This window comes from Squalius cephalus (genome assembly GCF_949319135.1).
Source record: "Squalius cephalus genome assembly, chromosome: 2".
Classification (NCBI taxonomy): domain Eukaryota; kingdom Metazoa; phylum Chordata; class Actinopteri; order Cypriniformes; family Leuciscidae; genus Squalius; species Squalius cephalus.
In genome coordinates this window covers 48,440,477-48,453,403 of record NC_137123.1, presented here as the reverse complement: position 1 = coordinate 48,453,403, position 12,927 = coordinate 48,440,477, and the positions used below count along the sequence as shown (strand labels likewise).

Genomic DNA, 12,927 nt, shown 5'->3' with positions numbered 1-12,927 from the left:
TAAGTGTCTATGAGAGTGTGAGGGTTACCTCAGTTAGATAAGCCTGATAGTCGATTTCTCCGATGCCTGTGTTGGCGAAGTCGATGAGGTTATCTTTTCCCTCCTGTTCGAGAAGAAGCATCCCCTGGAGATCCACATTCACACTATTAAATAGCTTGGCCATTTCCAGGTTATACTGTTAAGGAATCACAAACATGTGGTTAGAGAACTGACGTCATGCTCAGTATTTATATATACACAAAAACACGTGAAATGCTTTTTGTCTTTTCACACACCACTGTGGCATTGAGAAACCTGTTGAAGTTGAACTTGGTCTCCAGTTGTAGTGCTGAATATAAACCATGATTCTCATAACAATCTCTATGAGCAAGATAAAAAGTAAAAAAGAGAAGTAAATCAACACAGTAAATCAATCTTCTCAAAGAGCAAACAGCCTCTAGTATCAAATAAATGATTTATTACAGAGATAGTTCACCCAAAAACTCGTTCCAAATTCATCTTCGAAACACAAATGAAGATATTTTTTAATAAAACCCGAGCGATTTTGATCCCTCATCATATAAAGTGATTTTATCTCTTTAAAAGACTTAAACTGCTCGATTCTTTACTTTTACAATGTTTTTATGAACTTTTTAAAGGGTCCGTCAAAGACTTTCACAAGAGATACAGAAATCTCTCAGGTTTCATTAAAAATATCTTTGAAAATATATATAATATATTCCAAAGATGAACGAAAGTCTTATGGGTTTGGAACGACACGAGGTTAATTATGACAACATCTTCAGTTTTGGGTGAGCTAAAGATTTAAAACAACTACTTGTCATTGATCTTTAGCATTGATCTTTGCTCACTTACCTGTACATACTGCCGATAGTAAGGTCGATGTTAGGATCTTGAAACAGCATGCCAGGAAGGACGTTCTTTTTGGTAGGATGGACCATGTATGGTGTGTCAATAATCTGCACAGCAATAAAAAAATCAAAATTAAATTCAAGAGTCAGTTTTCCATATGCTAATCAGTACATTTAAGATGATAATTATATCTTCAGTTTCATTTTAGCTTGTATGACTTTTCTTATTCTGTAGACCACCAAAGAAAAACTTTTCATTTAATATTAAAGGGGTACAAACTGTATATTTTGGCACCACTTTACCGTGTCGGTGACACTTTATTATTTATATCTTATATGTACTTACTTACTATAGTAATAACAGTAAAGTATGTATGTATGTATTGTATAATTACACTGTAACACGTGTAATAAAGTGTAACCACAGTTTCCATGGTAAACCTGTTACATGTACTTACTATAGTAAAATTATTAAATTATGTACATGTAACTAAACCTAACCCTATAGTAAGTACATGTTGTCAATTAACATTACTCAGTACTTAAATGTATAATTACACTGTAATAAGAACACCTTAAAATAAAGTGATTTTTTTTTTTTTGTAAAGATTTATTTTTGCCTTTTCTTATGTAGTATATAGTGAAGAGTAGACAGGAAGAGAAGTGAGAGAGAGAGGGGGGGGGGATCTGAACTGGTGCAACTGTGTTGCGTGTTGGAGACATTTGCCACAGGTAGGTTTTTCTACATCTACATTATAAGCTATTATCTATTATTAAACTGGAAATCAAATTGGCTCACACTTTTTAATTGGTGTCTTTTTACTACTATGTACTTACATTAAAAAACGTTAGGTATAATGTACTTATTGTGAGGTGAGACATGGGTAAGGTAAGGGACAATGTAAAAATGTATGTACATAATAAATGATCAATTTAAAAAAATGTTTTATTGTTTTGGAACACACTAGCTTATTCATAATCTTAAGGCTAACATATTCATACTAAAAGCTAAACAACTTGATTTCAGGGGGCCTTTAAACACAAAACCAAATCTTCAAACTACTCACAAACCCCCCAAAATCAAACAATCACTTCACTACATAGTAGTTAAAGACACATTTAATATAAATTGTTCAATTTTTTAACCATAGAGTATTGTGCCAGTACCTTAAAAATCTGTCTGTTAGCCAGCGGCTCACATACAAGCTTCTCTATGTTTCCTCCAACAACAAATGTGGTGACTACAACTCCCATGAGCACCCAAGAGAAGATGAAGCTGAAGCCTACAGAACTGCTCAACAACATAACCAAAAAGAGAAGTTAGTATCTAACTTTTAACTATAATCAAATATAATTTGATATGCACTTTGTGGGAAGGTGTTGTGTAGATAAGTATTATGGTATATGTTGTTTTGGTGTTTCCATGGTAACTCACGCCATCAGCAAGTTTCCTCCAGTGTTGGACAGACATCCACGTGTGGTGGGTGTGGCATTTTTATCATAACCACATGATCCACACAGCAAACCCAGGAAATTAAAGGCCATAACCAGCACGACCATACAGCAGATTACTACACACCCTATCCATCTAGAGACACAAAGACAGAGATAAAGAGATATTGAGTGAAAGTGAGAATGTACACTGTGACTGCAAGATTTTTATTAAGTTTAAAAAAAGAAATCAGGCCTAACACATAATACATTCAGCAAGAATGCATTACAGTTTTTTGCAATTGATATGACACATTTCTCAATACTTAGGTCACCTTTTCAAAACTCTTCACACAGTTCTCCTAATCAAATTTCATCTTGGCACAGCAGTTTATTTCACATTCAAAATGCACTGAAACTACCAAAACACTTCATTCATGTCTCAAATCATGTCATTCTCAGTTACGTATTTCTTTTGCAAATACACAAAAAATAAAGATCTTGATCTAATTGCTGGGAGTAGTAGATTTAATAACTATAAGCACAAAACAAAATACTCAAGAAACTTTGACAAGAAAAACATGAACAGAACAACCGGTAGAGATGCTATACAAACTATACAAAATAAATCATTGTCTAATGCTGACTGTTGTTCGTGTTTTTTGTCATTGTGTCAAAGTGTGTTTGTTGGGTGAAAAACTAACTAACTTTGTTAGTGTTATGGAAGAATGACTTGATTTGAGACAACAATGAAGTGTTTTGGAAAGTTGGTTAAGAGAACTGTGAAGAGTTTTGAAAAAGTGACCTTAGTATTGAGAAATGTGTCATAGCGACTGTAAAAAAAAAAACTGTAAATACACAAGTGGACTCACAGGTGATCCAACTAAGGCAATCAAGTGAATAACTACAGTATGGCAACTGACTCAACCATGTGAAAAACCCACCCAAAAACAGACACAGATAACCCATTACAGTTACATAGTCCATGTTTACATTAGTGTACAAAGTTATTCCAATGCCGTCCCCTTTGTATAGATAGTAATGAAATTGAAAGAATCAGAGTGTGAAGAGTTCTGAAAAAGTAGCGATTGTAAAAAAAATAACTGTAAAATTATCAAAACTGACAGTAGATATATTTATAAATTGTAATAATATTCCACACTATGTTTTTTATTTGTACTTTTTTTACTGTTTTTGGTGAAATAAATGCAGCCTGGGTGAGCATAAGAGATTTCTTTCAAAAACTCAACTGAGTGGTAGTGCATAAATTCAATATTTTTTAAATATGTCATTAATAACTAGTTCAGTTTGGTTCAGCACACACTATTTGCATTTAATGTAAATGCAGTTGTCTCTACTTCAATTTTCTATGACTGAATTCGGTTGCGTCATGTGGTTGTCACTCCCTAAATAACATCTCAGAAAAGGAGTGACTTATGAACTTAATATATCTGTAATGTGTGTGGCATCAGTTTCATATTAGTAATCTCTACAGAAGTACCTGTAGAAGTCCAGCTGGTCGATCTGGGGGTAGTACGCCTCAATGTTCTTCTGGCTCTCCGTCAGGAACTTTGTGAAGTTCTCAAGTGCTGGTTCTACTGGGAACATCTTTGTGAAACCAATTATCTCTCCACATGACTTATCCAGCAGCCCTTTCACTTCTTTAACAGAGAGAGAGACACAGAAAGATGAAGTGAATATGGAAATGTGATAAAAATGTGAAACAAGGCAGAAACATATTTTTTTCCCAGTATTTCCATGAAATGACTACCATCTCTAGCACTAAAACATCTCTGTGTGGATTAATGTTGAAGGGACACAGTACTTGAGGCACACTTACTGGGTAGAGCTTCATTTTTTAAAAGACAGACCGGTTTCCGAATGCATAGGAACAGATACGAGAACAAAATAAAATTTAGTTTTTTGGTGATTTCTTTAGTTTCAGAGAACAAATGAAGTTAACATGTTGAGTACAGAGAGATGCTCTGTTGAAAAACCTAATGAGTATTTCCTATATGAAGGCACCGCATTAAGGCATCATAGGCAACACTCCCTATGTACAGACAGTGAGTCAACAGACCAGGTTTTGGTACAAAGCTAGATAAATTAATAAAGAGAATGCCCTCACCCGACACAATTCCTTTCGTCTGTTCCCTGACCATCCTTGGTGTGTCGTTAAAGGAAGAGTAGCCCTGAAAGAGATCAACAAAAAGAAAAGGTTGTGAGAAAACTGTCGCAATACATTACGGGGGAATTAGTGGGTGCATGATAGAGGTAGACCCATCTGACCTTCTGGACAATATTGCTGAGGTCTGTTTCAAGCACAGCGTTCAGATTGGCCAAAGGCGCCTCAACCTCAGGCAACTGTTGAATGTCAACACAGGAGTCACAAATAAACCAACACAGACCAACATATTGTACGGTGTTCCTAAAGACCCCATTTAGCTCCATACAAACATATAAAGCAGATTATTAGCACTTTAGTGAAATGGAATAATAACGTTTTATCAGTTAATGAAAAACAAGGATGTTGGTTTTTTTACTATAAATTTAAGTCCCGCTGATGATTTTTTTGCAGTAAATTTAAGTCCCATAAAAACTAAAAGGTTGCTTGCTACCGTATTTTTTACGGTAAAATACTAACAAACCACAGCTGCCGTTTTTTTTACCGTAAATTTCACAGTTGTTTTTTTGTTTGTTTTTTATAGTAAACCATCTATATTATATGCTAACAAAATAAACCTTTATTTACAGTCTGTCTCTTCCAGGAAGAAAATACTGATGACTCATCCTGCACTACACAGATTTTTTTCCAATCAAATACAATGCCCCTCCCATTAATACATGATAGCTAATCGTAATAGCAAATAGCTAATCATGGATCATGGCTGTGAAGTAACTACATTTTACTGGCTTTTAAAAACAGCATGAACCAGAAATTGCAATCATTTTTTCTTTCATATTATCTGAGTTAAATGGCTTCCTGACCCAAAAAAATGAATAATGTATAACTCATTTATAATAAATACTGCAATTTTCCATAAAATATTAGAATTGTCTATTTTGATTTCATGGTGAATGGATGAGCCCTCAATATGTCCTGTCTAAACTAAGCAAATTGAAACACTGACACAGTCTTTACCAAGTCTCATGGGAAAAACATGATTATATATTCATTTTTATATGCAAAGTTCAGTTATAGAGTTAGAAGCCTCATCTGTAAAGAACTAAATAAAACTTGCTTTTAGTGCCACTCAGAGGACATTTCACCTAAAGACTCATTGATTTCCTACAAATGGTTTACTTTTTGTTGTCTGTGCACATAAACTGGGATAAAAGAACAGTATTTTAAAACTATTATGCATAATGATTGACAGATTCCTATGCCAATGACACCCTGATACACATACATGTATATGTGGGCTGTGTGTGTGAGTGTTACCCCGTTAAAGTTTGCGCTGAGAGCGAGCTGGCTGAGTGTTCCACGTATGGTGCTGCAGGTGTGTGTTACGTCTCCGTTAGAGCAGGCCTGGTCGTTGAGTGTGTTTGAGAGAGACGCACGTTCAGATTGAAGAGAGTTCTGGAGTCTCCCCGTCCCTTCCTGTAGGGTCTCCAGTGATGTGGTCACACTCTCTAATGACTCTTTGGCCTCCCGCATGGCTGTACACACACAGAGCACCTTCATTATAACACGCTCACATGAAGAAAAAGAAATACATGAACCATTGGGAGGGATTACACTATTGCAAATACACAACTGATCACAGAACAACCAAAACACTTTTATGTATATGCCATTTTCTCATATAAATTTGTGTCTCTATTCAGATTTTTCTGCAGCTATTTAGGTTCTCATTTCATAAATTTGATGAAACAATAAATATTGCAGCATTACATAAAGATACGCAAGACTGCTTATATTAACAATACTTAACACAACAACAGAACGAACAACAACAACCACAATCTCTGTTCACAAAACACGTGGGTGAAACCTCTGACTTTTACCTTTAATAGCACCTTCCACTTTAACTTTTATCCAAAATCACAAGCAACAGAAACAGAAAGGAACAAATTAATAAGAACAGTATAAGTGTGAGTGTGTTTTGTGGTGTTCCTGTAGCTTAAACCTAAGAGCAAGGTACTAGCAACATCAAAACGTCTTGAAATGTATCTGTTTGTCATTTGCTGTCCTCTGGACCAGGTCACTCTTGCAAAAGAGATTTTAATCCTGAATCTCTCAAGTCTTGGTCAGCTTGTCGCATTTAGTGTTTGTCAGTTCAGTTCGATTTTTTTTTTATCGGACTAAACTATAAAACCCCACGGAAGAGTAAGCACTGATTAAGCTCAGTTACAATTTATAATTACAAATCAATTATTGTAAGTAATTAATTATTTCAAATACATTTTTAAATATATGGAAATACATTCCTGCCTTAACTTTTTTTCTAGTAACTCTGACTTTATATCTGATGACTGAGGCTTTACTTGAAAAGCCGCAATTTACTTTACTTAATTACGACTTTAAATCTTACAATGTGACCTTATATCTCACAATATGACAATCTTTCAATTATCCTTTTTTTATTCAGTCTTGAATTGAAAATTCTTGTAATTGATCTTGAATTCACAAGAGAAGAGAGTAAAAGAGAATGTGAATTGCGCCTGTCATTTATTTGCACACGCTACTTTCCGACAGACACTTCAATGTATTTAACACGTACAGTGGTTAAACTGGATAGTGAATGGTTAGTGAATAAGACTCATGGTTTTGTATTGAAATGCCACATTAAAATGTCAGTCCAGTTTAGTGAATTCGGCCCCTCGGTGTATGTACTGTATGTTTGTTTTTGCACCTGCTGTCATGCGAAGAGCGTTGTCTAAAGCAGGTACTACTTCTCTCTCCAGCTGATTATGAATCTGTCCACCCAGCAGAGTCCCAATATCTGATAAACCACATTGATAATACATTTAAAAATGATTAAACGCAGCTCCAGCATAAAGTACGCTACAGTTAAAAAGTTTGGGGTCAGTAAGATTAGAAAATACATTTTTAAAAAAGAAAGTTTTATTCAGCAATGGCACATTAAATTGATAAAAATGGACATTAACAATGTTGCAAAAGATTTCTATTTCAAATAAATTCTGTTGTTTTGAATTTTCAATTCATCAAAGAATCCTGAAAAAAAAAGTACTGTATCATGGTTTCCACAAAAATATTAAGCAGCACAACTGTCAACACTGATAATAATAAGAAATGTGTCTTGAACACCAAATCAGCATTTTAGAAGGATTTCTGAAGGATCATAACTGAAGTAATGGCTGCTTCACAGGAGGAAATTACATTTTAAATATATTAAAATAGAGAACAGTTATTCTGAATTGTAATAAAATGTCACAATATTACTCTTTTTACTGTATTGTTGATCAAATAAATGCAGCCTGGGTGAGCATAAGAGACTTCTTTGAAAAAATGTTTTAAAAAAATCTTACCAACTCCAACATTTTGATCGTTAGTGTATGTTCACATTGAGACACGACAGAGGAAGAAAGAGAGAATACTTACTGTCTAAGTCTGATAATACTCTGTTCTTGGCTGTTGTGTACTGTGCAGTCAGGTAATCTATTTGCTACAAAAGAAAAGAGGGAAAAAATAAAGACTTAGACTTGGTGTTTGAAAATATGTCTGTGTTTGTCTCTGTGCTTCTGATCAGGCCAGAATCTGCACCAACAGAATCAGCAGATTTCTATTTTTTAGCTAATCTGATTAGCTTTTCACCTAACAACAACACAGTGTAATACTCTTAGCTTTGTTCACAAATTTGACCCCTTTGACCATTCCATCAGTTCATGGCTTACCACTGGTGTGTAGTTGGCAAAAGATTTCAGGTCTCTTATGTTAGTATTGATGAGACGTCTGGTGCTCTTGATCTGAGATGTGATGTTCTGGTTTGCTGCGTAGGTGATCGTCACTCCCACTCTGTAAACAAAGCAACACATTTGGGAAATAATTTGCTTACAGATTTTGCTATGACACACGTTATGACAAACTGCAGATTTATTAGGAATGAGTAAATTTGAAATGAAATAGTAAATAGTAAAATAGTAAAGTTGATCGTCTGGTCAAATGTATGACTCTGAGGGAGGGAGTTTGTGAATAATTTTTATATATAGCCTATATATATATATATATATAAATTAATTTTTTTTTATTTTTTTTTGCGTTTTTTTACAAATATTTATCATTCAAATATCCCTGCTCTATATATTGCCATCTGTGACATGCAGTAATATACGACGTCCTCAGTGTGGTGCTGTTGTCATGCTAAGAACAGCCACACTGGGGTGTGTTTACCTTAAAGCATCATTAGCCAACTACAGCTGCAAGTTCCGTTGAATACTTGTATTGATAACAACATGAACTTGCAACCATAGCTGGCTTTGGGAAATGCACCCTTGTTTAAGTAATGTGGTTCAAGGGGTTTAATTAAGTGACTTACAGGGGTTACAGCTATTTCCCAATCAGCATTACGTTTGAAAAGATCCTACAAATCTGATGACTTCTTAACCCCCACGACCCTAACTGAAAAGCAAAGTATCTAATGATGGCACACTTCCAAATCTCAGCAGAGAATTATTTGACTACTGTATTGTGACTACTGAGATATCAGATACTCATTTGACATATGATATTTTGTTTACTTAGTAGCTAAAAGGTATTTGAAAGCAGGGTTAGTCAAGACGCATTTACAGCTCAGGTGATTGGTAAAAAAAAAAAAAAAAATCAAGGAACAAAGATGGCAGATTTCTGTACACAGTGTCCTACACTAGCCAAACAACAGCATTGCTATGAATAGGAATGCTAACAGATAGTCTTCTCCAGGTATTATACAACTCCTTGGAGACAGTAGAGCAAGATACTGTTCCCAGACTATCTCACTCAAAATAAAAAAAATATAATATAAAAATAACTTAAAGAAATGTTTTATTAAATATTAGTTAAAATGTTTACAAATATAATAAAAGTATTTATAAAATTATAAAATCAGATTTGTTTTTTTTAATTCAGAATATTGCATTAAATTGATTAAAAGTGATTGTAAAGATTGTTCCAAAAATATTTCAAATAAATGCGGTTCATCAAAGAATCCGGAAAAAAAAAAAATCATGGTTTCCATAAAAAAATAAAATGATACTTTTTCAACATTGATAATAAGAAGAAATGTTTCTTGAGCAGCAAACCATCATGTTAGAATGATTTCTGAAGGATCATGTGACATTGAAGCAATATTAAAATAGAAAACAGTTCTTTTAAACTGTAATTATATTTTACAATATTACTGTTTTACAGTTTTTTTGATCAAATAAACAGCCTTGGTAAGCATAAGAGACTTCTTTCGAAAATAAAAGACTTCTTTATGAATAAATAAATAACAATAATAATTAATTGTTAAAATACATTGTTTAAATATATATTTTAAAATGCACATGCACACATTCACTGGTGCTTACTTATCCACATACTATAGATAACACTTTACTAATTGAGTGGTGCAGATACATATTAAATCCTGGCATCTGATTACAGATTATTGCCAGACAAACCTCCTTCCCTGTTCCCCCAATCTCTCGTTTCCTCTTTCACTGTCTCACTGTCTCACTCCTGTCTCAGTAAAAAAAAAGATTTAATAAAGGGGAAATGTGATTCAACAAAGGAAGCCATAGAGAGAGAAAAAGAAAAGAGTGAAGAAAGAAACAGAGCAGATTTGCACAATCATGATCTCTGCTCCCAGGCCTCGTCCAGTACAATTACTGCAAACCTCTCAGTAAGTCATTGAAAGTCCATCAAGACACACACACACCCTCATAGTACAGTCAATGCCTTACAAACGCCCATTGTGACCCAAGCAACTGCTGTCAGCACTGTCACGGAAAAAAAAGAAAAACAGAAAAGGAAAAAGAGGCAAAAAGAAAGAGGGGGATGGGGTACAGAAATAAAGAGGGGACTTTCTCTCCGGACAGACTCAGGACTATCAATGTCACATGTGTGAATGTGTCTGTGTCATTCTAGACCACTGCAGGTGTGTTCACTATACTCTCTGGCAATGGTGCAAATCAAATGGTTAGAACAAACCTCTAAATTGACAATTTTCCCAATTTTCTGTAATTTCCTAAAATTTCACTGTCAGATCCAAATCTGACAGAAAAAAATACATTACAAAACACAAGTGCACAAGCACAAACACTAACTATCCTTGACTAGATTAGTGTGGAGCAGCACAGCTTATGTTTATTAGAGAGCAGTGATAGGATGATGGTGGTTCAATGTACTGTACCTGTGACCTCTATTCTTTTTCTAGACATAAATAAGTCTAATGTACTTTACCAGAATCACTCTTCACATTTGCATGCAAACTGGCCAAAGGACACAGTAACACACTATTTACCGATCTGCATATGTTCTGAAACATTTCTTAAATATTCTGTACACTGAATATATATATATATATTAGGGCTGCCCCTTAATAGTCGACTAACCTTTAGTCGACTAGAAGAGGCTTAGTCGACTAAAATATTATTAGTCGTTTAGTCGCAGAAAAAAACTACACGTAGGCTGTGACAAACGTTAACGTTCTTGTTAACGGCAGGAAATCCAAACATCCGCCTATCATTTAACAACCTCAAATATGGCTTATCGCTTGAAACATGTAAGTAGTATCACTTTACAAGTCTGCTCGCTCTAATGTTCGGCTAACCCAGACAAATGTGCGCTATTATTAGGCGCATATCTAAGTATTTGTGTGGAGAACGCACTTACTGCATGACATACAGGCGCCAGTACATCACTTGCATTTAACTTAAAATACTCCATCATTTTTGATCATACAGATACACCAGCTGAGCCTCAAGATCGATCTCAACCAAGCCTGAACCATGGCACTTATGGTTAGTGATCATGCTGAGGTAGTTCATGGCAGTAGGGAACTGCCCTGGGAGGACTAGGTGGTGCTTGTATTTCTCCCTCTACTTCCAGACAAGTGGCAGAGCCTTCATGCACCCGCCCAGATCGAAGGTGTTGATGGTGTACTTCTGACCGACCTCAGCTGCAGCCTCCTCCTGTCCTAATGTCCTGTAGTCCTCAAAAGCCCTGTTTGCTAGCATTAGTCAAAGGAGCCAACCAGTCTCTACGATGTTCTGGTGCAGAGATATATGTCTTGCTAAATGGTTGCTAGGGTACTATTTGGTTGCTAGGGAGTGGCTTGATAGCTGCCAATGATGATACTGCAAAGGCTGCTTGTCAGTTGATGATATAAAGAATGATATAAACCAACTGCAATCCCTCTATGACATTCGGATTTAAAGATATCCCTCTTTGGGTTTGGGTTGCTAGGGTCCTCAACAATGGTTGCTAGGGTATGGCTAGGAAGTGTTGAAGGTGATTTGTGATTGGCTGTTTACTGCCCTGAGACAAATGAGCCCATCCTCATGTTTCTATGACACTTCTATCCAAAGATATCCCTTTGACCTCTTTCAGTGGACGTCTATGGAACTTGTTGCTAGGGTGCTGTAAATGGTTGCTAGGGCGTGGCTTGATAGCTTCATGGTGATCCTGAGAGACCACCCCTGTCTCTATGACACTGTGATCCAGAGTTATGTTCAATACAAAATTCCAATGCAAGTTACATAGTAGGATAAACATGTATGCGCAATCCCTGTTTCATGGGCCGTCCCTTCACCATAGAATGTCTATGGGGCAACTTTGGGCAGCTCTTGCCCCCCAGGAGTAGAACTTACACCCCATTGTGAGATATGTTCTCACAGAGCCTGCCAGCCTCTTCAAATGTGGTAACCCATATGTTTCTACAAAATCCTCACTCAGAGCTATGACTCGCCAAAATCCGTTGCAATGTTAAGTCTATGGGATTTTTTTCCCACTGGGTGAACATCGTATGCCCGATCGCTTATCAAAGATATATCATACCTCTCCTCAATAATCCACAAGATTACTTGGTCTATGACAAGCAGGACTAATGCTGGAAACTATTGCAAAAACAAAATAGCAAAAGTTACATCGTTATGAGCCTAAAATGTGTTATTTGCCTGTTTTTCACCAATAAAGAGTGGTTGCACCATGTCAAGGACATTTCCATTTGACTCCTGGTGTCAGAATTATATGAAAAAGTGCGTTAATTTGTCTTTGTATGTTGTGTGGTTCACAAGATATGAAAATCTGCATTTTTCGCCTATTGCGCTGACATCACTTCAAGATGGCCGCCAAACGAACCCCATGGGACATTAGTTGACCTCGGCAACATCAAAAATTCTTAACTAGACACCATTAGGGTCCTAAAAAAAACAGGTTCCAAAAAAATGCCAAACGGGTACATGGGAACCTATTTCTCCTGCTAGACTAATAAGAGTAATGCAAACTGTAAAGGGTCTACTTTTATTTTTGTAAACTCACAAAACTGTGTTTTTGTAAAATAATGGCGCTTTCTGTCAATTCGTGTCACATGCCTGTCCTGTCTTGTGCTGCACATGGGTGTTTTTGTTATGTTTGCCATGTGTTCTTGTTTATTGTCTAGCCCCTCCCATCTTGTTATCTGATTATTTGGTTAATTTGTCACGAACAATAAACAGGAAG

The 12,927-nt window shown here is 35.8% G+C and overlaps 1 protein-coding gene across 5 annotated transcripts in view; it reads right to left on the bottom strand.

The window, feature by feature from the left end:
• The window catches only part of prom1b (prominin 1 b), a 36,618-nt gene that overhangs the window by 9,829 nt on the left and 13,862 nt on the right, over window positions 1-12,927 (bottom strand). For all 5 annotated transcript variants that reach the window (XM_079850373.1, XM_079850374.1, XM_079850371.1 and 2 more), the window contains exons 5-16: window positions 8,142-8,262; window positions 7,849-7,912; window positions 7,139-7,228; window positions 5,725-5,942; window positions 4,572-4,646; window positions 4,411-4,474; window positions 3,784-3,943; window positions 2,287-2,439; window positions 2,019-2,142; window positions 856-959; window positions 276-360; window positions 29-175 (exon numbers count right to left, since the gene is read on the bottom strand). In XM_079850373.1, coding sequence (XP_079706499.1) covers window positions 29-175; window positions 276-360; window positions 856-959; window positions 2,019-2,142; window positions 2,287-2,439; window positions 3,784-3,943; window positions 4,411-4,474; window positions 4,572-4,646; window positions 5,725-5,942; window positions 7,139-7,228; window positions 7,849-7,912; window positions 8,142-8,262 — 1,405 coding nt within the window. The remainder of the gene's footprint in view (window positions 1-28; window positions 176-275; window positions 361-855; window positions 960-2,018; window positions 2,143-2,286; window positions 2,440-3,783; window positions 3,944-4,410; window positions 4,475-4,571; window positions 4,647-5,724; window positions 5,943-7,138; window positions 7,229-7,848; window positions 7,913-8,141; window positions 8,263-12,927) is intronic.